This window comes from Chiloscyllium plagiosum, chromosome 20, assembly GCF_004010195.1.
Source record: "Chiloscyllium plagiosum isolate BGI_BamShark_2017 chromosome 20, ASM401019v2, whole genome shotgun sequence".
NCBI classification, from domain to species: domain Eukaryota; kingdom Metazoa; phylum Chordata; class Chondrichthyes; order Orectolobiformes; family Hemiscylliidae; genus Chiloscyllium; species Chiloscyllium plagiosum.
Window position 1 is genome coordinate 27,945,273 of NC_057729.1, and position 26,450 is coordinate 27,971,722.

The window sequence follows — 26,450 nt, forward strand, 5'->3', positions numbered from 1 at the left end:
GATGGCCTTACATTAAATAAACAAATCTTATAAACATTTTTCACTCCGTACCAAGACAGAGGCCACCATCTCTCTACCTATCTTCATAATTCTCTAATGACAAAATAACATGTCCAGGGAACTGTGTCAATAGTAAGATTGCCAAATATCAACCCCCAGGCCTGGAAGTGACAGTCACCTGCCAGCTGACTGTGAAATTACATAGTCTTGAAATTGGCAGTCAGCCAAACCTGCTGAAAAGGAGTCCTCCCTTCCCAGCTAATTTTACTTATTGCACCAATTGCAGTTAGCTGTGAGAGATGACATTGCATGCAAGCATTGCATGACCATGTTTCCCACAGAAAAGGATATGCAGCTTACAAGTGAAAACAGAAGTGGTATCCTATCTTCCTTTTCACAGTAGCTGTGAAGGGTGACAGAACATGAAAGCCATTACCAAGGTATTTGACCTGTTCAATTTTCATGGATCAGTACACAATAAGTTTACACTTCCTAGAGCAAAAGTGAGGACTGCAGATGCTGCAGATCAGAGTCAAGATTAGAGTGGTGCTGGAAAAGTACAGCAGGTCAGGCAGCATCCGAGGAGCAGGAAAATCGATGTTTCGGGCAAAAGCCCTTCATCAGGAATAGGCAGACAGCATCAGGGGTTGGAGAGATAAATGGGGAGAAGGAAACCAAGAGTACAGTAGGATGGAGTTGGGGATGAAGGTGATAGGTCGGAGAGGAGGGTGGAATGGATAGGTGGGAAGGAAGATTGGCAGGTAGGACAAGTCATGGGGATGGTGCTGAGCTGGAAGTTTGGAACTGGTGTAAGATGGGGGGAGGGAAATGAGGAAACTGGTGAAGTCCACTTTTCTGGTGGAAGTACATTTCCTAGATACTGGTCAGAAAACATCAATGGTTGCCAACTGAACTTTGATCTGATAAGGCTCACAAGTTTCATGCACAAATCTCCATATGGCATGACCATGTTTACATGGAACTCTAATTTGTTTGAAGCTAGTTGCTTAAATGGAGCCAGAAAACCCTTCAACCTACTTGGATTAAAGCAAATTGAACAGAAATTATTTGGAGCCTTCTACATTGATTGTTCAACGTAAATAAATTTCAAACTTTGTGCACTGGATATCTTCAAAAATAAATCAACAGAGAACACATGCAAGACTTCTGTTTAAAAATATGGTTTAAGCAAACAGGTTCTATTTGTAATTAAATCATAACATACCAGTCTCCTGCTTGCTCTCAGTGATATGATCACATGGCTTTGTTTGATTGGCTGGAACATCTAACAATTTGTCATTCATTGACAGATCGGAAATACTGTAAACACTATTTGTGTTGACTTTTGTTTTCATCATCTCATCAACATCTTCAACAGTCCTATATATCCACTGACTTGAACGTGTATTCTTGAGAAATGAGAGAGTGAGAAGAATTAGGATTTCTTGTGTTACTCATTAGAATTAGACATTTTAAATTTGTTCAAGCCAACTAACTTTTAAAAGAAGAAACTTAGTGTTTTGGTTTATTTTGTTTTACTGGGTAATGCTCTTAGTATTTACAAGTTGAATCTTTTCACACAACTGACTGAGAAACCAGAACTTAGGATTATTCAATTGTTTGCAGTCAAACCAGAGTTTCAAATACGAGAAACAAGAGGAAATAAAAGATTAAAAGTAAATTACCTGGGATTTTAAACAACAGATTTGTTTTGGGAGTGGTGGTGGGTAGAAAAGGGAAGAGATGAAAATATTACTTTTATTTCATGCAACAAATATTGGTATCATTTTAGCAGCAACCCATGAGAATTGCAAGTATAAATATTCATGCATCATTCTAATTATAACCACAATGTGAAATGATATTACAATATTTTCTGATGCAAACAGTTGTAACAAAGATTGCTGGATTGAATAAGTTCGCTCTCTATAAAACATTTCAAGTCTCACTCCATAGCTTGAGTGGAAAATCAAGCTGACACTCCAATGCAATACAGCCCTGTGCATTCTTTCGACATTACGCCAAGGTCAGATCTGCCTGCACAGATGAATGCAAAGGATCCCATGACATTATTTTGAAAAGAAACAATGCAAGTTACTCTTGGTGCCTTGGCCAATATTTATGTCTCAAGCAACAGAACACAAAAACTGAAATTAACTGGTCATTATTGTATTGGTTTTGTGGGAGCTCGCTGAGCACAGGCTGCTTGTCATGATACAATGGTGTCTACATTTCAAAACAATTTTATTGATTTGTGACAATTTTATCATATAATTTCATTTTCACACATATTCTTTAAGCTCTACCGATTGAAGATATTACTTATTGTTCCAGACACACTGACGTATCAATTCATGTGTACATGCGCATCCAACCAAAACAAGGGAACATGACAAGGAAATTCATTATCAAATAGACTATAGAAATATACAAAGACATACTATTTCCCATAACTGGAAGCTCAATAGGGCATTCTCTTTCAATTACATTATGTACAATTGTGTATAATTAACAAAATATAACATACTTTGTGGTTCTTTTGCAATCTCACATTTATTTAAATTAATACACAGAACAGCATAAAGTACAAATTAGCAAATGCAGAATTAATGGTGATTCTTTACATCAGTACCATTTCATGTGAATAAATTCAACTTGTCGTTTCTCACAACTCTTTAGCTATCCCGGAACCCAAATGATTTCCCCACTTGACAAGACAAACTAAATAAACCCTTTCCAATCTTTAGTTATTCAAAGACTTTAGAAACACTAACAACCAATTTGAGTGGTTTGTTGGTACTGTGTCACTTCTGATAACAACAGTGCCACCTCGTCCTTGGTAATCACTAGAAGTACTGCAGCCTGGTTGAATTACTTGACAATGTCACTTTCTGACTATGAGGCAGCAGTAGTGCAAGTCACTTAACACTGTGAATGGCCAAGATCCTACAATTCCATATCAAGTAACATTATGGAGGGAACACCACCAGGAAGACTTATAATTTAAGAAAGTAATCCTCCATCATATTACTTTATTTATTTAAGGTGATGAGACAAAAAATCAACATTAAGTTCGAGTAAAAAAACCACAATTGGGTGTGATAAAATTGTGACTTACCAGCAAATGCTGTGGATTATTTCTATATGCACTGAAGTGTTCAAGTACTTCAGTGTAGTTTTCTTTGCTAACGTTGTTCCCGTTTACTTTTAGAACACACTGGCCAGGAAGAAGTCCCGCTGCTGCAGCCCCAGACCCTGCACAATAATCAGAATTTTAAATCTTCTTACAATTAATTTATAGACTACAAACTTAAAGCTGCATAATCTGATAATAGATATTGAAAGCACTGAATTGATAGTTTATGCTGAATTACAGCTCTTAGCATTTGCCCAGGGCAGTCAACCACCAAACTGGATACAGAAAATCCTTGCAATGAGATGACAGTATACTGGTAACTGTGCACAAGTAATCCTGATCCATGTTCTAATGCTCAGAGAACATGGGTTCAAATCCCACCACTGCAAATTCAACAAATAAAGTCTGGAACTATAAGCTAGAGTTAGCAATGATAGCCATGAAATCATTATCAATTGAAGTAAAAACCCATCTGGTTCATTAATGTCCTGTCAGGAAGGAACATTGCAATCAACCTTGTCTGACATATACAGCTCTTCAGAACCACACCAATGTGGTTATCTATTAATTTTCCTGTGAATGGCCTAACAAACCATTCAGCCATTAAGGGATATCAGGGATGGGTAACAAATGCTAGGCTTGCCAGCAAGGCCCACATCCCAAGGAAGAATAAGGAAAAGCATAAAAATAACTGAGATTAAACAAATATTGAAAAGAAAGATTTCCCATCTTTAGATTTCCTTCCAAATACACTATCCATTACAGTTGTCCACAGTCTAATACATCAAGTGCATTGTATAAGCTTCACTACCCATACAGAATATTCCCCATTATCAGCTAGAAATCTTTTGTACTATAGAACATCAAGGACTTCTTACATTATTATTTCGCAGTTATCAAAGTACCCATTTCAATTATATACACGAAGTGCTAAGTTTAATAGAAACAGAAATGAACCACAATTAAAAGATTGTGGTCAACTAATCAATGAATGGAAGAGAGTAAATCTTTTCTTTATGTCACCTTGTACATTGAGCAGTACCACATTTGAGCCTAGTCAATCTTCTCACAATCTTATCCACATTTCACATGCATGTACTCACACACACACTAGGTGGAGAAAGAGGGTGAAATCATAGCATATTCACACTGTACCCATAAACAATGCTTGAAGATTAGATCCAGTGTGCAGCATTTTTCACTTCCTCACTTTGTTTGGAGTACTTGATATTCATTCATAAAGATGCAATGTTTAAACTTATGAGTGTGAGAAGAGTGGAAAGATAGAAAAGGGAGAATAGACAGACTGACAGCTGCACATTTTCTAGCAAGATGGGACATCATGACTGAACTTGCTGGGAGTTTGTGTGAAATCTTAATAAGGTAAAGATAAATTGTCTATTCTGTAAGGTTACCCACATGCTTTGTAATAACCCAGAACAGAATATTTTTACAGGAACAGGACATAAGCTTTGAAAGTGACTGCTTTATACCGGAAAGCCCTCTCACCCACAGCCAAAGACTCATTAAAAGTTTTAGTTAAAGAATTATGTTGAAGTACACAATCTTCTGTCACTCTTTGCACCCACTGTTTACAAGTTTTGCATTTTTTTGGCAAAAAGTGATTTGAAGCATATGGTTTTTAGTCAATGGTTCTGGGAATCCTAGCATTTACACATAAATAGCTCTTACCATAATCACTACGTAATACTTTTTCCTATCCAGTATTCTGCAATGTCCTGTGGTAATCCATTGCACAAAGATTTAGCCTACAAATGATTCATTTTGGTTAAATTGGAGGATCGGGCCAGGATTAGCTCCCAAACTTTTCAGAAAGAGCACACAGTAAACAAGTAACATAAAATTGACAATTTTGGAGAATCATGTACATGGAGCTCTAATAGTACAATTTGTTGCAATATACAAACCTCAACCAGTTTCCTTTGAGTGTTCAGTTTCCTCTCAAGTAATCAGTGACAAGCATAGACAACTAGTTTGGGAAGCTTTCTTTTTCAGCGTAAGTTGCTGATGGCAAGTGAAATTATTTCACAAATATAGGAAGGAAACAGGGGTGAAGTATTTCTGTGACTAAAGGATCAAATCAAGACAGTAATGAGAAGTGATGCTAGCTGAGAGGATCAATTTGTGGAATTAGCTTTAATGGTGATAAGGAGAAGCAAGGGAAAGAAGTCATTCAGAAGAGTGTGGATCCATATAACTTGGACACAATAAATTGGTAAAGGTAGTGTTGAGGATGACTTCCTGGAGTGCATTCATGATGCATTCTTCAGAGAAAACGTTGGTGGAAACAACTGGAGAATAGGTTATTTTAAACTTTATAATGTGTATTGAGGCAATGTGAATTAATTATCTCAATGTACAAGGATTCTCCAGGTAAGAGTTTGAGGATGAGAAACTTGTGAATGAAATGAATGCCTTAAACTTCAACTACAAAGTGATGAAGACAGATCTGGTTCAATTAGACGAGGAAAATAGTGAAAAGGTAAGAGAGTAGAAAGGCAGTAGCAGACATTTAAGGATCATTCATAACCATCAACAAAGTTAAACTCCACTGAAAAGAAAGACATGATAAAGATAAATCAACTTGGCTAAATAAGTTAGTCAGAATGATATGAAATTGTAAAAGGTATACAATGTTTGAAGATTAGTGATTGGTCAGACTAGTGCAATGCTAGAAATCAGTGAAGGATGATTAAAAAATGAAGCGTGAGAAACCAGTACCTAAAAACTAGCAAGGAATTAAACAATGACAAAAAGGTCTTCTAAGTACATAAAGAGAGAATAGTCAAGGTAAATATTGGTTCCTTGGGGGATGAGACTGGGGAATTAATAATGTATCACACAGAAATGTCAGGGATTTAGTAGAAATATTTCATATATATCTTAACTGTAGATGACTCTAAAAGCATCACAAGAAATGGCAGAAAATCAAGGGGGAAAACAAGAGGGAAAATTTAATCAGGACGATCACTGGAGAGAAAATAGTAGGAAAATTATTATAACCAAAGACAGATAAGTCCTTAAACCTGATTGCCAAGTAATTACAGTTGAAAAAAGAAGTTGCTGTGGTGGCTATAGATTCCCTAGATTCTGAAAAAATTCCAGGAGATTGGTAAACTATAAAAGCAATGCCCCTACTCAAGAAACAGGAAATTGTGAGCAAATTAGCCAAATGTCAGTCCTTGGAAAATGCTGGAACCCATGACTAATGTGGTGGCAGGGCATTTAGACAAATATAAAACCATTTTGACTCTGCCTGCTTGTATGAGGTAATGTTTGCCAAATTAATTCATATTTCTTTGAGAATGGAACAAGCACAATGGATAAAAGGGAGTGGGTAGATATAATGTGCCTGATCTTCAGATGCTGCCTGACCTGCTGTGCATTTCCAGCACCACTCTAATTTTGACTCTAATCTCCAGCATCTGATGTCCTCACTTTCGCCTACTGGATACTGTTACCCCACCAATACATACCAAGTCAGAAATACATTGGAATAAAGCAGACTTTTGACAGTGTACTTAGTACAAAGTTGAGATCCTATCCATCATTCGTCAAGAACATCAAAAATGTGTTCAAACAAGAAGAAAAGCATTTTAAAGCTTCTCTAAATTCTCATTTGTAACATCCAATATTTCTGCTACTTGTAAAACATCTTTCATTTTTCCAAAAATAAAGTCTTAACACGTCCTTCTCACCTGCATACAATTATGCAATTTTCTGCAAGTTCAAACTTCTTTATTGATCAAAGAAAGTTAAATTGCAGGTCATCATCCCAATGCTTGTAAGTTAAGGTTCACGTAATTGTAGAACTATAAAAGCTGTATTTTGAGCTTTCTGTTGAAGCACTGAATGAATGCTTTTTTGGAAACACTAGAAAGCTAGTGAAAAAAATGAGGTAAATCATGTTGAAACTTGCATTTACTGTAGATTGTGAGAAAATGATTTGATGTGTTGTACTGTGTTATAGTTGAGGTCAGGAATTTGTCAAGTGGGTAAACATACCACGACAGAAGAAAAGTCAGAATGAGAGGGAGGAAGTAAATCAACTCAAGAGGCAAGGTGAAGGAATAATCTGTTTCTATAAATGTCTTAGCTGTTAAGGTGAGCCAGGTCAGAGCTTGTGTGGATTTGTGCTGCCAATTCACCAAGGTGAAATTGGTCCAATGTTCTTCAAATGGAGAGGGGGAGGGGAGAAAAAACTCATCTCATAAAAGCGCAACATTAAGAACTGTAAACTGCAAGCTAAATGCAATCCTTTCAAACTCAAAGAATTTTGCAGAATGTCAGCTAAGCACAGTTCCAGGTTTCCAGGATCCTATTAGAACACCCACATTCTAATGGGGGAGAAAGAACGGCACTATGGCAGAACGTTGGTTGAGATAAGGTGGGAGGACTTGGGTTCTTCCTGTATGAGTTCTCAGGGTAGGAAGTAAAGCACGAATGAAAGTGACAATCAAAGAAAAAAGCAAAATAAAAAGCAAGCATATAATAATAATACTTTGACCCTCCATCTCCATCAGTCCCAGATATGCTCACACAGCCTGTACCCCTATTTAGAATTGCATCCACTTGGTCACAAGACAGTACACCATATGTGTAACAAGAAAAAGATTAATGTATTTCACTTTACTGCTACAAAAAGAATGATTTGTAGAAGGTTGTCAAAAGAAATGTTAAACCTAAACTAAAACAAATAAAGCAACTAACTGATAGACTCCAACTAGCATCCAATTTAAGATCCATTTGGCACTGTTCTTAGTACATACCCTATAAATATCCGGGAGCAGATTTTACAGTGCCAGTCGTGGCAATATAGTCAGCATTCATCATGACTGGGTGTGGTAGAGGCCCTGCAAATTTCAAAGGTGCACACATGTGCATGCTTTTTTTTGGCACATCTACTTCAGATTGCAAGTTTTTGCTGTGGATCTTCATGTGACTGAATGGGCCAATTTGACCCAAGTGTGGGCACATGAGGAAGGTCATCCCATGAGACAATGAGGTTCCAAGTACAGAATTTGCTTTCTATTCTTACCTTTGCAGTCATCATATTTCTTCATCATTTAGGTATTTGGATCCAAAGTTCAATTGACAACTTGTTGTCATTCTTAGCAAGTGGCACCCAACCACTAATGTCAATGCTGCCATACTTCAACGTGAAACTCAGTCTTTATCACAATTCCTTTGTCCTCCCATTTGTACTTGGTTTTGCAGGAGTTTTGACGAAACACTTTTAGAACTAATTTCAAGAAAGATACTAACATTTGTTTGACAAGTGTTTGAATCGAGAGAACACAGTAGAGATACTGTTGGGAATGCACAAGAAATTCCACCATGTATCACTTATATACAATTCAGATCTCACTGTAGTACAGATTGCAGCGATGATATCTGCTCTATATCCTCAGACTTTTGCTGATTTGCAGAGGTCTTCACTTTCAAGCACTTATTGAAGTAGTTGGTTGAAGGCTGAGCTAAGCAACTGCTCCGGTGTTGGATCTCCTTGGCAATAGTGGCTTTTATTCGCAAAATGGCTGCCAAGGTTTGGCAACATATTGGAGAGTGCGTCTTTCAATATATATGGGAGGTGAATATTTGACAAACTAGTTCTGTGTTCGTACGTGATAGAGATCACAGATCATATATGACAGGCACTGTTGGTCAAGGCAATGCTATTCCTGAGTGCTCAATACTTCAAAAGCCAAGTAAGGAATCAGTGTGAATTTGGGCTAATTGCCCATTAATTCTAACTTAATTGCTCTATTAAATTTTATACCAACACTTCAGGTTTAAGAGGCTTCATTTCAATTTGCAAATAAGGAGACCCACATAATTTTAAAAGCTAAAGCAGACTGATTTAACATAATCTTTTTAAAATCTGATAGAACATGTAGTAAAATCTATGACATTTTGATGTTATTTTACACTTTATCAATTTTTCAAATTCAAAACTAAGTTCACATTTTAATTTTTTTACTACCTAAAAATGTTATTTTCCATTGCAATTTTAGAATATAATTGTCCATTTAAAAAAAATGTTTGTGCTATACCTTTTTACTGTGATACTTTTCTTTTAATTCAACTTTTAGCTTGCTATGGCTGCAGGCCATGCCTACAATCATCTGCCTTTTTTGCTACACTATCCTGTGCAACTGGGTATTACTGCAACACATGCAATTCTCCTTCCATACAGTCAAGACCTAATCACTGGGATGGTGGTGGTATGTCCATGCATTGTTTTATTCAACGTGAAAAGCTCCTATCATGTTATTAGCGGCCATTTCTTTGTGTAAAATCACATAGCATATAATAATCATCTGTGAATATTTATAACAGCTAATTGTGCAACTGAAGTCAATATTGGCATCAGATCTGTAGAATTCAATGTTAATTTCCCGACTTGCATGTCTTACCTTTTAGAACTGCATGAACAAATGGTGGGGCAGCTCCACATATCTGAAAGCTTAGTCCTTCCAAAGAGTCAGGAACTTTGATTATTCTGCATCAACATGGAATATAGATGCTGAGTAACTACATTTAGCAAGTTGATCTTAACTTTGTATTTATTAGCATAGTCTCAAATTTTGTAGCTAGTCATGAAACCGACCGTACTACCACAAATGTGTTAAAAAGTGCAACAAATTAAATCAGTCTTATTAGCAAAAAGGACATTCAATGCATAATCACAAAGCAAGACCATAAGTGGAACTTGCTGTCATCATTTATACTAGAACAAAATCACAAATTAACATTGTGCATTTTTAACCCAACTTTTCTAGCATCCTTACTTAAATTATTTAAAGAGAAAAACCAGGTGGATTTTTCAACAGGCATGCGGCCTAACTATCCATTCATGAAAAAATACACTACATTCTTCTATATTTATCTTTGCTTAATTCCACCCTTAATTTGCTAACTTAGATAAGTTAGCTCCTACCTGCATTTGGGCATCATTTATCTATTGCATCCTCTCCCAATAACCACCCTTAACTATTTTCACCCTGAGAACCCTGGTCTCAAGGACATCAGTGAGACAATCAGATGTTACTAAATGTTCCAATGATAATTTTTATTCTTTGTTTAAATAGGCCTAGAATAGGTAGTCTACAACAGCATGACAATACTTCAAAACAACATTTGCTGCCCTTGTCCTTCTAGATGGAAAAGAACTCAGACTTGGAAAGCTGTTGAATGCAGCTTGACAAGTTACTTATTTGCATTTTGCAGATGACACACAATGCTGTGACTGTGCTCTCGTGACAGAAGATGGGAAGATCCTGGATTGTGACCACTTGTGCAAGTTGAGAAAATTGAATCTTACCCCTCACTGTGCCTTGTTGAGGGCTTTGAGGAGGCAGGAGGTGAGCTGCTTGCCACAGCCCGTGTAGCCCTTATATTTATATGACTGGTCTAATTCAGTTTAGGCTCCCTCTTTTACGAACATATGAACAAGGAATAAGAGTAGGCCACTTAGTCCTTTGAGCATGCTCCATCATTCAATACAATCATGAATGGTCCAATCTGTACCTCAACTGTACATCCCGGGATACTCCATCCCTTTGGTAATCAAGAAACTATCTCTTCCATAAAATTATTTAAATATTGACAGTCTTTTGAGGAAAGGAATTTGAAAAAGTCTCAAACCTCAGAACATTTTTTTGCTCGTCTCTGGCAACCTCTTATTTTTAAACTATAACACTGCGTTCTAGATTCGCCCACAATAGCAAATCGCCCTTTTCAAATCCATCTAGTCAAGTCTCTTCAAGATTTTTGCTGTTTATAGATATGGCTGAGACAAAACAAAATGACTGAAACTTGAATAACTGCTAAAATGTGTGATAATTTTCAATAGTGTCTTTGGACTTTGAGACCTGACTTCAATTCAGAACCTAGCTGAAGGGATGGAATTTTCCTTTATAAAAGTTTGAAGTGAAAATGATGTAAAATTTGCATTGAGGTTATGGTGGCAGAAGTAGAAAGTTAAAAAAAGACGCAGACCAGCACAATTGGGAGTTCTGTGCAACACCACTGTTATGCTTGGCTAAATTTGTTTGTTTTTAACATAAGGTATAATTAATCTAGAGGTTGCAATATGTAACAGTGAATGTAAAAATATTCCAAAATTCAATACAAACACCGAAATAAGCAAGGTTGCAACTGATGCAACGACAGTGAGGAAGCTGTTGAAAAGCATTAGATGCAATGATCTCATCTGCCAGACTGCCCTTTCAAATAGCAAGCAGTTTAAGGAAATTGATATACTCTGATTACGTAACTAATGTGAAGTATTACTAATAGAAGGCAAATTTAAATCTTGCACAAATTTCTTTTGTTGGTCACATGAGATGACTCACTCTTTGGGTTTTGTTGCAATCAGCATCCTCAGTGGTCGCCGACTGCAGTGCAACTGATTTAAAATGGTCTCCACTTCCAAAATTGGCCGAAGAAAAACCAAATCTTCATTGATGGAGTAAATCTTCCTCCCAACCTGAAGGCCTGCCACCTGCAGAACAAATGAAAGATCAGAGTTTTTACAAAAGCATGATTACAATCATTAAAAAAAAGGAGACTGAGGGGTGTCACATATGAAATTGTGAGGGGCATAGACAGGAAGAAACCATTCCTCTTGGTAGAGAGATCAGTGGCCAGGGGACTTAGATTTAAGGCAAGGAGCAGGATGTTTAGAGAGGGCTTGAGGAATATGTTGGGAATCTGGAACCATTGCCTGTAAGGGTGGTAAAGGCAGAAACCCTCATAATATTTAAGAAGCATTCAGATGTACACTTGCAATGCCATGGCATGCAAGGTTATCCACCAAGTGGTGAAAAATTGAATTAGAATGGTTAGGTGATTGTTTTTGTCTGGTGCACACTATGGGCTGAAGGGCCTTTTTCTGTGCTGTCGACATTTATGTATCTACCATAGATTAAGTCACCAATAGGAGACTTTCTGACACTACATCTACTTCAAATTTATGATATAAATAAAAAAGAACAATGACAGTAGCTGGAAGGTTGACAACTTTCAACCAAAATCTACATATGTAACAATACTAGAACAACTGCACAAGCTGTATGTCCCAAATAGGAACACAATGTTTAGAACTCCTTTCATTGTATGTATTTCCATAACAGTGCATCAGCAATGTTGGTATTTTAGATAATGTGCATTGTATGAGAGAAAGACAAAAGTCAGTGAGTCAGGAGGCTAGAAGTGAATTTTGTGGTAAACAAGTCCATGTCCTCTTAATTCAAAACAAGCCTTTCATTTGAAAACCAACAATATTTTAATATGGAAAATCTGAAAAGCAAACATGTAGATTTAATTACATTTATTTTTTTCCTGTTTTGAAAAATCTGATATCCTGGTTTACATCAAGCACATCTGTTCAGCTTTACTCAATAAGCCTGTTGCATGATAATGCAGTTGAGCCACTGTGACCAGCATCCTTAAAGGTTTTGTCATTTATTACCAGACTGGCAATCTGTGCTTAGTATTCCAGTCTCCTGTAAGCTCCATTCACCACTTCCACAAACGCAGCTTTGAAAACAACCTAAAAAAAATTTAACACTTAAATTTCTCCAAAATATTTTTAATTAGAAAGTGTTCATTAGAAAAGAAACCTGTGCACTTCCAGAATAACTGGATTACATTTACATACGTTCCTACTTAATGTATTGCATTTAAATAGTGGGCTTTTATTTGAATTTCCAATGGTAGGCTTAAGTAATTGTTTACTGACAGGAAGTTGAAGCACTAATTGAATGTAACCCTATTAAAGTAAACTGGTCAAGAATAAGTAATGTTGGTCACATACAAATTCGAAATAGGAAGTAACTGGGCCCTCAATCCTGCTTTGCCATTCAATAAGATCACAGCTGACCTGATCGTGGCTTCAACTCCACTTTCCTACTGCAATACTACTTAACACCCTTGTGAATCTACCCACTACTGCCTTCAAAATTTTCAGTAATCTGGCATCTATTCTGACTTTCTCTTGGGGGAATAGACTCACAACCCCCAAAGTCTAAATATTTCTCTTCATCATATCTTAAACATTTTGAATTTTTAAACTGTGTTCCCTATTTCTAAGCTTTCCCATAAGGGGATATCAACCTTTTGGCATCCATCATGTCAAGTCTCCTCAGCATCTTGCAGATTTCAGTAAGATCATCTTACATTCATCTAAAACACCAATGGTTTCATGCTCCATTTCCTCATAGGTTCACCTGCTCACCCTCAGGAATCAGTCCAGTGAACTTTCTCTGAACTGCTTCTGAAGCAAATGTCCTTTCTCAAATAAGATGACTGAGACTTACTTTAGATGTGTTCTCTTCAATACCCTGTACAACTTGCAAGATATTAGGATGTTCCTTTTGTCTTCCTAATCACTTGTTATACATGCATGCTATATTTTCTATTTTACCAGGTTCCCCTGTACTTCAGAGTTCTGAAATATCTCTCCACTAAAGTAAAATGCTGTTTTCCTGTTAAGGTGGACAAGTTTGCATTTTTCCACATTATACTCAACCTGACAAATTGTGCCCACTCACCTACGCTATGCAGTCCACTTCTGATTAATCTCAAATGCTTGAGCAATATGAAGCTAGCTGTTTCATGCTGCTACTAATCAAGAACAACTTGAGTGATATTCACCTCTGAAAGGAAGCTGTTATCAAGATATTTTGCATATCATACAAATGAGTAAACATGGTATATGAATTACAGTCCCAGTGTGATGCAAGATGTGGAGACTATATGTCCCAAAGACAGGTGAATCATATCAAAAAGTGTATCCCTTGGCCTATTCGCAACAAGCAGGGTACTGACTGCATTCAATCACCCCTCATTTGCAAAACACAAAAGTGTTCAATATCAGATGTGATTCTGTAATTGGACATTTGCTAAATAACTCTTGAGTATGCAATTAATTACACTGACAACTAATTTTGGACTGTCAGTTGGACTCACTATGAAACACACTTGCATGAACTGGACTGTACTTTTATTGGAAGGTACCTATATTAACACAAGGCCTGTTCTCAGCAATAAGCAAGGATATGTACATATACTGTGCCTGTTTCAACTCAACAAAATAGGTGTCAACTATTTACTAGTTCATTACTTAGGACAATGAGTAGCTGGTCAAGGCATCTTTATTCAATCCTTTGCAGTTAATTTTCAATCACTATCTAACTGGTGGATTCTGCATGATAACCTGTCTACCATTCACTTGCCAATCAAACAGCACTCTCCTCACATACTATACAAATGTTTTACGGGGTGTAGGTTTGCTCACTGAGCTGTAGTTTGGTATCCAGACATTTCATTAACTGGCTAGGTAACATCATCGGTGGCGACCTCCAAGTGAAGCAAGCTGTTGTCTCCTGCTTTCTATTTATATCCTTCTCCTGGATGGGGTTCCTGGGGTTTGTGGTGATGTCATTTCCTGTTTGCTTTCTGAGGGGTCGATAGACGGTATCCAGATCTGTGTGTTTGTTTATGGCATTGTGGTTGGAGTGCCAGGCCTCTAGGAATTCTCTGGCATGTCTTTGCTTAGCCTGTCCCAGGATAGATATGTTGTCCCAGTCGAAATGGTGGTTTTTTTCATCCGTGTGTAGGGCTACGAGGGAGAGAGGGTCATGCCTTTTTGTGGCTAGCTGGTGTTCGTGTATCCTGGTGACTAACTTTCTTCCTGTTTGTCCTATGTAGTGTTTGTGGCAGTCCGTGCATGGAATTTTGTAGATGACGTTGGTTTTGTCCATGGGTTGTACTGGGTCTTTTAGGTTTGTTAGTTTTTGTTTGAGAGAGTCGGTGGGTTTGTGTGCTACTAGGATTCCGAACAGGAAATGACATCACCACAAACCCCAGGAACCCCATCCAGGAGAAATATAGAAGTAGAAAGCAGGAGACAACAGCTTCACTTCACTTGGCGGTCGCCACTGGTGATGTTACCTAGCCAGGTAATGAAACGTCTGGATACCAAACCTACAGCTCAGCGAGCAAACCTACACCCTAAACCTCAACCTGAGCTACAAACCTTCACAAACCTTGCAAATGTTTTACATTTACATTGCTTTTCTTGTGAATAATCCTAATGAAAGTAATGCCTTAACGTAATTTTTTTTTTGAATTACTCAAAATTTGCATTGAATTACTAAATATGATACTGCTTTCATTTATACTTCTATAGCTGGTAAGACAAGCTGTCAGAAATGCTATTGTTCTAATTAAAATATAACGAGGGTGAGGAAACGTATGCAGTGAGTGAACAGAAAATCCTGCTCTTTTTGGATTACTAAAAGAACGAAAGATATGTGGTGCTTGTGCATCAGAATTAAACCAATCTATTCGTATTGATGTTTTGCTGGGGAAATGCTAGTACCATGATGGTTTTAGGCAATTGCACTTTCAAATGGACGAGCACACTTGCAAGAAGTTGCTGCTAACTAATACAACTACATTCTTACATTTGAAGCAGAAATCGTTGAGGCTTAACCATCAATTCTTATGTTGAGTTGAATTGCAACTTTGATACTAGATTCTGGTTCCAAGAGACTACCATAGTGTTTCAAATGACTGACCTCACCCACGCAAATTATAGCATGCTTAATAGAGTCATTGTAATACCATTAGTTGCTTGTGATGTTTTACAATTTCAGGTGTATGACCATGCATGACATGAAATTCACACGATTAGGAGTATCAAATGTGGTTATGGACCTTAACTTTTTATACATAACAATGTGATTTTTGAAATAGTACCAACTACAAAAAACCAGAACAATCCTGCTCTAAATATCAATCTCCTTGGTTTAATTATGACCTATGATTGTTCAGGCAGCATTTTTCATCTTTTCAGAGAACAAAGTTTGGCAGTTATAAATACATTACATCTGTCTTATGATTTGAAAACATTAATCTAGCAGTTCCTTTCCTCATTTTTTCTGCAACAGGATATTATATGAACTGCCCATCCACCTCCAGCCCATTATCTTATAACACATTGACTTCTTGCTACAAATTGGGTCTGCCACATAATGATCATCAAAACAATGGTGACTGACATTCTTAGAATTTACCTGGATAATGTAATCCAGAAGTATCATAAATATCCCACTGAAATGTAAACTAGTGTCATTCATATATGTGTCCTCCATAGCCCAATTCAACCTTTTGTGGGACAAGCATAAATACATATTATTAAATGGAAAACTGTCTATCTTCACAAGTGTATACAGTCTGCTGATGAATCTCTCATTCAAGTTTTCTCTGCAAAGTTGTCTATTTCAAAGTTATCCAGAACAGCTCATACCCTCCATAGACCTCTGTGCATCGACAGTGTGCTGTAAGCATTTGAACTTAGACCAAGTCTCATTTAATCACCCTCCATGTTTGCTGAATTACATTGGCCTCTAGTCTGACCACACCAAGGTTTAAAATTTCCATCTTAGTTTTCTAATTTTTCCTTGGCTTCATCTGTCCCTGTGTGATACCCCATCCTAAACCAACAGTTCACCCAATGTTCTGGAGCGGACTTGTAGATCCTCAACCACTTCCTTTCTTTACGCTCTCCTCAGCCTCACAAACATCTGAGCTCTCAGTTCAGTTTTTTGGGTTTTATGCATCCCACACCTTCTTCACCTCATCTTCAGGGACCAGGTTTTCAATATACCAAGCTCGAAACACTGAAACATACTCAGAAAATCCAGATCCTAAATTAGCAAATACTTAAGTGCTTGCACTCTTGTTCCACTGACATGTGGAGGATCAATATTTCAAGTTTTTTTTGTGTATGCCAAGTAATGGTGTCTACCTCTCTGGGGCCATTTTGTTTTAAGAAATAGGAACAGGAGTCGACTGTTCTGTTCTGCTCATTGCTGGCGTTTTGAAATTCAGAACCAAGCAAAACAGTAATTACCTCAGCAGAAGAACCACTTTGTACAGATTTCACCACAATGACCTTATTTTTCTCTTCAATTTCGAATCCATAATTGTCTTCTTCGGGGAAAATCTAGGGAAACAAAGTAGAATTAATTCTACAACCCTCACCAGAGTCAGAATCAATACACATCAATTAAAATTGGAGAGAGAACTGCAAAGCTAGTGAGATTTCAAAATTTGAATTTGGAAAGTCAGTTGTCATTGAGGAGCAGTCAGTCTTCTTATAATGACAATTTATACTAGCAATGGCTAAGCATTTCCAAGCACTTCAAAATCAGAACTGGTTTAATGTATTTTCAGTAACACTTTGAAACTTGAAAAAGAGCTCTCCCTCAAGAGTAAAAGTGAGTCCACTACAGTCAGTCAATAAAAAGGGTTAACAAGGTGTGACTGTGACGAATCCGTTAGCATCTACTTTCTGTCCCTAAAGAGAAACTTCAAATCCAGGCTGTTGAGCTTTTCTTGCAATGCCTAATCTGCTCATCATGACGTTTTACTCAAAGTAGAACTCCACTTTTCAAACTTCAAACAGTGTTAATGTTATACATCCGGAGAAATCACCTTATGTATACAATAACAGAAGTAAAACATAGTCTGAAATATGACAAATTTCCTAAGTGGTGTTTTAGAAAACATTTATTTGTGAAAAACAGGAGCATAATGTTGGAACTCTCAACTTAAACAACTATTGATGCAAGAACAGCTAAATTGATAGACTTTTGTTATTCAAATGACACAAAGAGCTATGATCAAAGGCAAGTAAGTTGGGTCACTAATCAGCCATATGTCATTCCATGGCAAAACAGGTTGACTAGCTAAATGGCTTACACTTGTTCCCAATTCTGCAAGAAAACAAAACTCACTAAAGTGAGTAGGCAAATTAGGATCTAAAATGGGACAGTAGAGAGGCCATGGCTGACATTTTGAGGACATATGAGAATGTATTATAAAGAGTAAGAAAAACTCCATTGGACAGACCCACCATTCATGGTTTAACTACAACAATTAAAGATACTATCAAACACAAAGAAGGAAAGAGAAAATAATTGTGCAAAGACAAGTGACAGGTCAAATATTTGGAAAAATATATTTTTTAAAAAATCAAAGAATACCAAATTATTAGAGGGAAAAAATACAGTGAAAGAGAAAACCAGAAATATAAAAAACAGATAGTAAGGAGTTTTTTATTTACAAAGAGAAGTTCACAAAAACAGTGTATTGGTCTATAAAAATTGAGTCTTTAAAATTAATAGTGGAAAATAAGTGAATGGCAGATAAAATGAGCAGGTATCTTGCATCGATCTTCATTATAGGGGGTAGCAGTAACATCTCAGAAACAGTGACAAACGAGGAAATTAATGAGAGGAATGCAAGGAAATCACAGTCACCAGAAAAGTGGTTCTGATAAAATTGTTGGAGCTGTGAGCTGATAAGTGACCAAGTCCTGATGAACTTCACCCCAGCATCTTAAATGAAGTGTCTTATGAGGTTGTTGGTACATAGGTTTTAATTTTCCAAAACGTGCTCAATACAGGAAAATCCCATTCAATTGGAAGGTAGCAAATGTAATTCAAAAAGGGAGACACACAGAAAGCAGAAAACTACAGGCCAATTGGCTTAACATTGGTCAGAGGGAAAATGTTAGCTGCTTTAGGGAAATAAGTTATAACAGCTCATTGGCATTAAGTTCAAGTTTATCAAGCAGAGACGTAGGTTAGGTCTGTCCTCATTGGAATTTGGAAGAATGAGGGCCAACCTTATTGAAGTATAAAGACCCTTCGGGAACTTGGCAGGGTAGATACAGAGAATGTTTCCACTTTGGGGAAAGTCTAGGACTAGAGAGCCCTAGTTCGTAATAAACTAATAGGAGATTGTTGTAATAATCATTAGTCCTTTATCCTATATTCCTTGCCTTTCAGTTTATTTATTGTCCTTCCTTTGGAAATATATATTGAATATAGTATTGTGCATTTTGGATGATTCAGTTTATCTTCAAAGTTGAAGGAACTGCAAAAAGAATAACTTGTGATAAAAAGCAAAAAAAAGATATAATGCTTCCATAATACAAGGCATTGGTGAGATCACCTTTCAAATACTGTGTGCAGTTTTGGTCTCCTTATTTAAATAAAGGTATAAGTATCAAGGGAGTTTGTCACCTGGGCTGTTTTCATACATGCAGGTTGCACTGGCTGGGCTTGGTTTTACTGGAGATGCGAAAGTAAAGGGTGATTTGAACACGCATATGAGGTCCCAAAAGGTCTTAACAAAATGGACTTGAAAACAATGTTTCATTTTGTAGGAAGCCCAGAACTGGGAAAACTATTTCACAATTAGGAGTTACCCTTACAGGATAGGGATGAGGAGAACTTTTTCTTTCTCTCAGAGAGTTGCACAACTTTGAATTCTCTGCCTTGGAAAGTCGCAGAAATAAGATGAAAGCAGTGGAAATAGGTTCTTGTTAGTTAAGGAATCATTGGTTATCAGGGGTAAATGGCAATGCAAAATTCAAAATACAATCATCCATAATCTTATTGAATGACAGAGCAGGCTCAATGGGCTGAATATCCTTCTATTTCGCATGATTGTAAGTGGCAATATCTAAAGAATACACATTCATTGTAGTACACTGGGGCTAAGCTACTTTTTGACAATACTCAGAAATACAATTAATCTGATTTCCTGGATTTGAGCTAATATTGTACTCAAATTTAAGTGGGAACCATGAAGACCACTGAATGATTTCTGGAAGTCAAAACACTTAATATTAGTGACATTCTTTTTTTAAAAATCACCCATGGATAGTATTTATTCTCCATCATAATTTCCCAATTGGTACTTAGGAATTAACTACATTGCTGTGGATCTCCAGTCACATACAGATCAAATGTTTTCCTTCCCTAAAAGAAAAATGAGCCAGATGGATTTTTTAATTATGATTAACAATGTTTACATGGTGCTTATTAGACTAGATAATGCTAAGTTAATGAAATGAAAGGGGAAAATTCAAATTCATCTCTGCCAAAAGATGTTGGACCTCACCAAGGCACCATTTCTGTCAGCTGAACTCTTTAGACTGAAATCAAAACAGCACTCAAACAGGACTATGTGAATTGTAAATGGCTTCACAATTAAGTGTTTAAATTACTTACAGTACTTCCAAAATGAGCCATTGAGAAAAATTTAATGTTTCATGTGAAAAATAGCACCAACCTCAGGATTTATCTTAGTATTACAGCCCTCATTTCTAATTGCACCCCTATAAAAGGACTCCCACCACACCTCATGCACAGTTTTAGTTGCAGAATTTAACTCAGTAACCAAAGAAATTGAAGCGTTTTATGAGGTGACGAAGAGAATTGAACTGGCATCTGATGATAAGAAACAAAGAAAAATATTAGGATGTTGACATGGACATCAGTAAAAATTCTTTAAAGTGGTGTTTCAGAACCATGTCGTAAAAAATATTAGGTTTCTGGAGTTTTATTCGGTGCTCAAAACATGATAAGTCATGTAAACCAGACCAGTTTTGATGTGGTATAATAATTAAAACTAAACTTTAGATACAATTTGAAGAAGCTTGAAAGCAATTAAAAACTTTATATGATATTACAAAAGAATATTCTACCTGGACAAAACCATCTTAAGTGAAGATGGCTATTTCTACAGGCTTTGTCCCAATGGCTATTACTCACGTGAGCCTATATATCAGTAATCCATAACTAAACCAATAATATAGCACAGTTAATGTAATAAAACATCCAAAGACATTTGACAGGGCATTATACGACAAGATCAGGACAAATAGGTAACGAAGGAGAGAATAGGGCCCCTCACAGATCAGCAAGGCAAGCTATGTGTGGAGCTAAAGGAGATGAGGGAGATACTAAACTAGTGTTTTGCATCAGTGTTCACTATGGAGAAGGGCATGGAAGATATAGAATGTGGAGAAAAAGATGGTGACATCTTGAAAAATGTCCATATCACAGAGGAGGTAGTGATCAATGTCTAACGCATAAAAGTGGATAAATCCCCAGAACCTGATCAGGTATACCCTCGAACTCTGTGGGAAGCTAGGGAAATGATTGCTGAGCCCCTTGCTTAGATATTTGTATATCGATAGTCACAGGTGAGGTGCCAGAACACTGGAGGTTGGCTAACGTGGTGCCACAATTTAAGAAAGGTGGTAAGGAAAAGCCAGAGAAATATAGCCTGGTGAGCCTGACATCAGTGGTGGGCAAGTTGTTGGAGGGAATCCTGAGGGACAGGATTTCCATGCATTTGGAAAGGAAAAGGACTGATTAGGGATAGTCACCATGGATTTGTGTTTGGGAAATCATGTCTCACAAACTTGATTGAAAAAGTAATGAAGAGGATTGATGAGGGCAGAGCAGTGGATGTGATCTATCTGGACTTCAGTAAAGTGTTCAACAAGGTTCCTCATGGTAGACTGGTACGTAAGGTTAGATTTCATGGAACACAGGGAGAACTAGTCATTTGAATACAGAACTGGCTTGAAGGTAGAAGACCGAGGATGATGGAGGAGGGTTGCTTTTCAGACTGGAGGCCTGTGACCAGTGGTGCGCCACAAGGATCGGTGCTGGGTCCACTGCTTTTCATCATTCATATAAATGATTTGGATGTGAACAGAGGAGTATGGTTCATAAGTTTGAAGATTAAATCAAAATTGAAGTTGCAGTGGACAGCAAAGAAGGTTACCTCAGAGTACGACAGGATCTTGATCAGAGGGGACAATGGGCTGAGGAGTGGCAGATGGAGTTTAATTTAGATAAATGTGAGATGCTGCATTTGGAAAGGCAAATCAGAATAGGACATGCGCTTAATGGTAAGGTCCTAGGGAGTGCTGCTGAACAAACAGACCTTTGAGTGCAGGTTCATGGCTCCTTGAAAATTGAGTCACAGGTAGATAGGATAGTGAAGGCGGCGTTTGGCATGCTTTCCTTTATTGGACAGAGTATTGAGTAGAGGGGTTGGGAGGTCATGCTACAGTGGTACAGGACATTGGTTAGGCCACTGTTGGAATATCGTGTGTAATTCTGTTGTCCCTCCTATAGAAAAGATATTGTGAAACTTGAAAGGGTTCAAGAAAGATTTACATGGATGTTGCCAGGGTTGGTGGATTTGAGCTATAGGGAGAAGCTGAATAGGCTGGGGCTGTTTTCCTTTGAGCATCGGAAGATGAGGGGTGACCTTATAGAAGTTTATGAAATCGTAAGGGGCATGGATAGGGTAAATAGACAAGGTCTTTTCCCTAGGGTGGGGCAGTCCAGAACTAGAGGGCACAGGCTCAGGGTAAAAGGGGAAAAATTTAAAAGGGACCTAAGGGGCAACGTTTTCACGCTGAGGGTGGTGCATGTATGGAATGAGCTGCCAGAGGAAGCGGTGGAGGCTGGTACAATTTCAACATTTAAAAGGCATCTGGATGGGTATATGAATAGGAAGGGTTCAGAGGGTTATGGGCCAAATGCTGATAAATGGGACTAGATTAGTATAAGATATCTCGCTGGCACGGACGAGTTGAACCAAAGGGTCTGTTTCCAACCTGAACGTCCCCATGACTCTATACTTAAATATAAGGAAATGTTAGATCAGATAGCCAAACCTAGGTCAAAAAGGTAGGCTTTAAGGAGTGTCATAAAGGAGCAAAGCAGAGTAAATGTGGTGGGGATGTGCGTGGAAGCTGTGCAGCTGTTAGCACACCTATCAATCGTGGCAAGGTTCAAAGTAAAATATTTAGGATGCTGGAAATCTGAATCAAACACAAAAATTGCTGGAGAAACTCAGCAGGTCTGGCAGCATCCATGGAGAGAGAAACAGAGTTAATGTTTCAAGTCTGGTATGGCTATTCTGAAGAAAGCACATTGGTGACTCAGATGGGATTTGAAAACAATTGATAGTCATTGTGTGGTGAACAGTGGGCTCGCTTTTTATTTCAGGTCTGGTTAGATGAGTAAATGTTTCTCACCCCCAAGTGAAGTTACCTGGAAATTGCAAGGAATATTAATTTTTTTAAATTGTCATTGTAACACAAAGAAAAATCATGTACGGTTTAAAATCTCACCACAAATGTCTCTATCCATACAGCATGTTATATTCATTTTAAGTGCCTGTAACAATGTGGGAGTGAATGAAGTACAACTCAAATCTCACAGATCATCACAATCCAGTATAAACCCAATCAATCAAATTACGAATATACTTTATCATCAATAAAGCCAAATACACAGGTCCAGTAAACCATTTGTCCACTGACAACTATGATGACCATTTTGTCAATAATGGGCAAGATCATTTTTATTTCTGGGCTGGTACATCAGGGGCAGAGCTTCTTGATCAGTCAGTTTTCAACCTTAGTTGGAAATTCATACCTTCCGACCCATCTAACCATAACAGCATATGAGATTTGGTTCACTACTCCATATTTTGATTTATGTATACATTTGGAAAACATCATAAAAGTCTTCCTGTTGGCTCAGTGAACAATTACATGATTAACACAAAGACCAGGAAATTCTCAGGTTTTAATCTGTTATCTATGAACAGCTGCTATATTTCCAATGGGTATGCTCATTGTAGGAAACACGTTACATCTGGTTCATCGTTGTTTGGGCAGAGGTTTAGATTAGATTCCCTACAGTGTGAAAACAGGCCCTTCAGCCCAACCAGTCCACACCAACCCTCCAAAGTGTAACCCACCCAGACCCATCTCCCTCTGACTAATGCACCTAACACTATGGGTAATTTAGCATGGCTAATTCACCTGATCTGCACATCTTTGGACTGTGGGAGGAAACCAGAGTACTCGGAGGAAACCCATGCAAACTCCACACAGACAGTCACCCGAGGCTGGAATCGAACCTGGGACCCTGGTGTCGTAAGGCAGCAGTGCTAACCACTGAGCCTCTCTGTGTTGCCCTTAGAGTAGAGAAGGAATTACAATGTCCTTGTCCTAAACACCGATCACTACTGGAAGTATGCAACTAAAGGTGGAAATACAGAGGGAGGTAATTATCCAATTCACATGGAATTGCTGCACAATGACTAAGTAATAATGCCTCATCAGGGATGAAGCTTGTGGAGTATTACTCCAGCATCAGTCATTGCCTCAATGAGCAGAACAGATTTAAAAACGAATACTGCATGCAATGTTGGAATAAACATTAATTTATGTACCTTGAAACAGTCCTCAATAGATTTTGACAAAGAAAGGGAGCATGCAACACCAAATACACAAATAGTATTTTCAGGTAAACCAAGGAATAGAGACAAATGTTGAAAGCCTGTGAAATCTTTGATTATGTCTTATATTTGTAGCCATAGTTCAGTGAGCAATAAAATCTATGAGCAAATCATTCAACAAAAATATATTCCAACAGTCGCTCAGTCATGGTAAAGCTGACCATAATAACCCCATTTGCTATACTGCACATCAAGACCAATACCCCTAGATAAAGAACACTATCATTGCTTTCTGGAAGACCATGATCTCTTCAAGACCAAAAATGATGTGCATTTTGGCCTTTACTATGATCCTGAATTGTTCACATTTTCCTTCAGAATACCATTGTCATGTGCTTATGGGAGAATGGGGGAGAAAGAATCAATATTATGTACTGTGCTGAGGTCCCTTTAAGAATAAGGGCCTGGCGTTTCTGCTGGCCAGATAGTCATTATGCCACCATTGAGAGAGAGGAGGGGGGAGGGGGGTTGTGGAGAAGAGAAAGAGAGAGAGCGTGCACGAGAGACACAAAAAAAAGTGCCAGAGAGATAAAAAGAACACCAGAGTGAAAAAAATCAGAGACAGGAAGAAAGGAGTGCCAGAGAGAGAGAAAAAGAGAGAGCCAGACAGAGTGCCACTGAGCCAGAAAATGAGAGGCAAGAGAAAAAAGGCCTACCAGAGAACGATAAAAATGAGTGAGCAAGACAGGGTGTGAGATAGCGTGCACACCAGAGACACAGAAAATAAGAGCACATGGAAGAGAGCAGGGAAGTGAGAAAAAGTGTAAGAGAAAGACAAACTGCATACACCAGAGAGGAAAAGTAAAAGAGAAAATACTAGAGAGAAAAAGAACTGCCAGTGCGAAAGAGTTAAAGAGAAAGAAAAGATTATTAGTCTGTTCACTGTGAAAAGTGGCGCAATGCAGGAAGGGAAGGAACAGAAAGGCATTGTAATGTGAAAGAAAAATCAAAAGGATTCAACTTACCAGGGGGGAAAAGAACGGCAAGGATTCATAAGTTCTCATTTAAACACAAATCAAGAGATGAAAGATATATGTCCATTAGCTTTCCATCTAACCAAATGAAAGGCAGCTAAAATGTGCTTGTCATTTTTACAATCTTAGATTGTGTTAAAATTCAAAGTCAAAATTTATGCACCTACAAAATATTGAATAAATTAACATTCCATTTATTAACCTAATTTGAATAAAGCATTTTAGTCAAATTTCTGCAATCCATGTTCTGCAAAATTTGTACAACACCATGGAAAGGCTCCCACTTCTAATGTGAAAAGCAGCACTATTTGCTTACCAAAAGGGATTTAACAACAATGTTTTCAACCAATCTGAAGTCATTCCGCAACTGTTTGCTTTTGGAGCTGGTCCCTTCCATTTCTTCATCAGCATAAAGGCGAAAAAATTGGGACTCATCCTTGAATTCACTTTTCTCTAGCACTGATAAAAGTTAAAATTCATGTCAAGCACAGCAAAAGAAAAAACACATATACCATACAAAAACATCTTCTCAAAATTATGGTTAATATATTGACACACAATTACATTTTTTGTTGACTTCAGTAAAGTTTTAGCATCTGTAAATTCAAAATCTTACCAACGAAGAAAACGGAGTAAAAATCTAATATTCATTACAAATAACATTAAAAATTCATTTGTCAACAAGTTTCTCTTCATTGCGAACTACAGCAACAAATGAAGATTAACTTAGAAGGTGTCTGTGACAAGGCAAAAAATTGTTGCATTGGTATCCAGTTCATTTTAAACTAAAAATGAATCTGTTTGTCTTTGACTTAACATCAAATTCACCCCTACAAAATGAGTCAGTTGTTTGCCAAACATAAAATGAAATATTTGACCACAAAAATTTGATAAATGGCAATTGTTTACAATCGAGAAGCATCAATAACATTTTTCTGTGGGACTTTAAATATGCAGTTTTCCTTCCAGCTGGCCAATTTATTGTTAGGTCAAGTCAAATTTTGGTCAAATGGTGAAGGGATATTTCAATGTTATTAATAATAGTCAATATGATTACCTATTGCAGAATTATAGTTTGACCAGGTTAGTACTATACATAGTGCCATTGTAACATG

The 26,450-nt window shown here is 37.5% G+C and overlaps 1 protein-coding gene across 1 annotated transcript in view; it reads right to left on the reverse strand.

Moving 5' to 3' along the window:
* prex1 (phosphatidylinositol-3,4,5-trisphosphate-dependent Rac exchange factor 1) overlaps positions 1-26,450 on the reverse strand; it is a 222,533-nt gene that overhangs the window by 56,326 nt on the left and 139,757 nt on the right. The window contains exons 16-21 of the mRNA XM_043710358.1: positions 25,652-25,794; positions 17,082-17,174; positions 11,515-11,663; positions 9,574-9,659; positions 3,119-3,255; positions 1,226-1,409 (exon numbers count right to left, since the gene is read on the reverse strand). Coding sequence (XP_043566293.1) covers positions 1,226-1,409; positions 3,119-3,255; positions 9,574-9,659; positions 11,515-11,663; positions 17,082-17,174; positions 25,652-25,794 — 792 coding nt within the window. The remainder of the gene's footprint in view (positions 1-1,225; positions 1,410-3,118; positions 3,256-9,573; positions 9,660-11,514; positions 11,664-17,081; positions 17,175-25,651; positions 25,795-26,450) is intronic.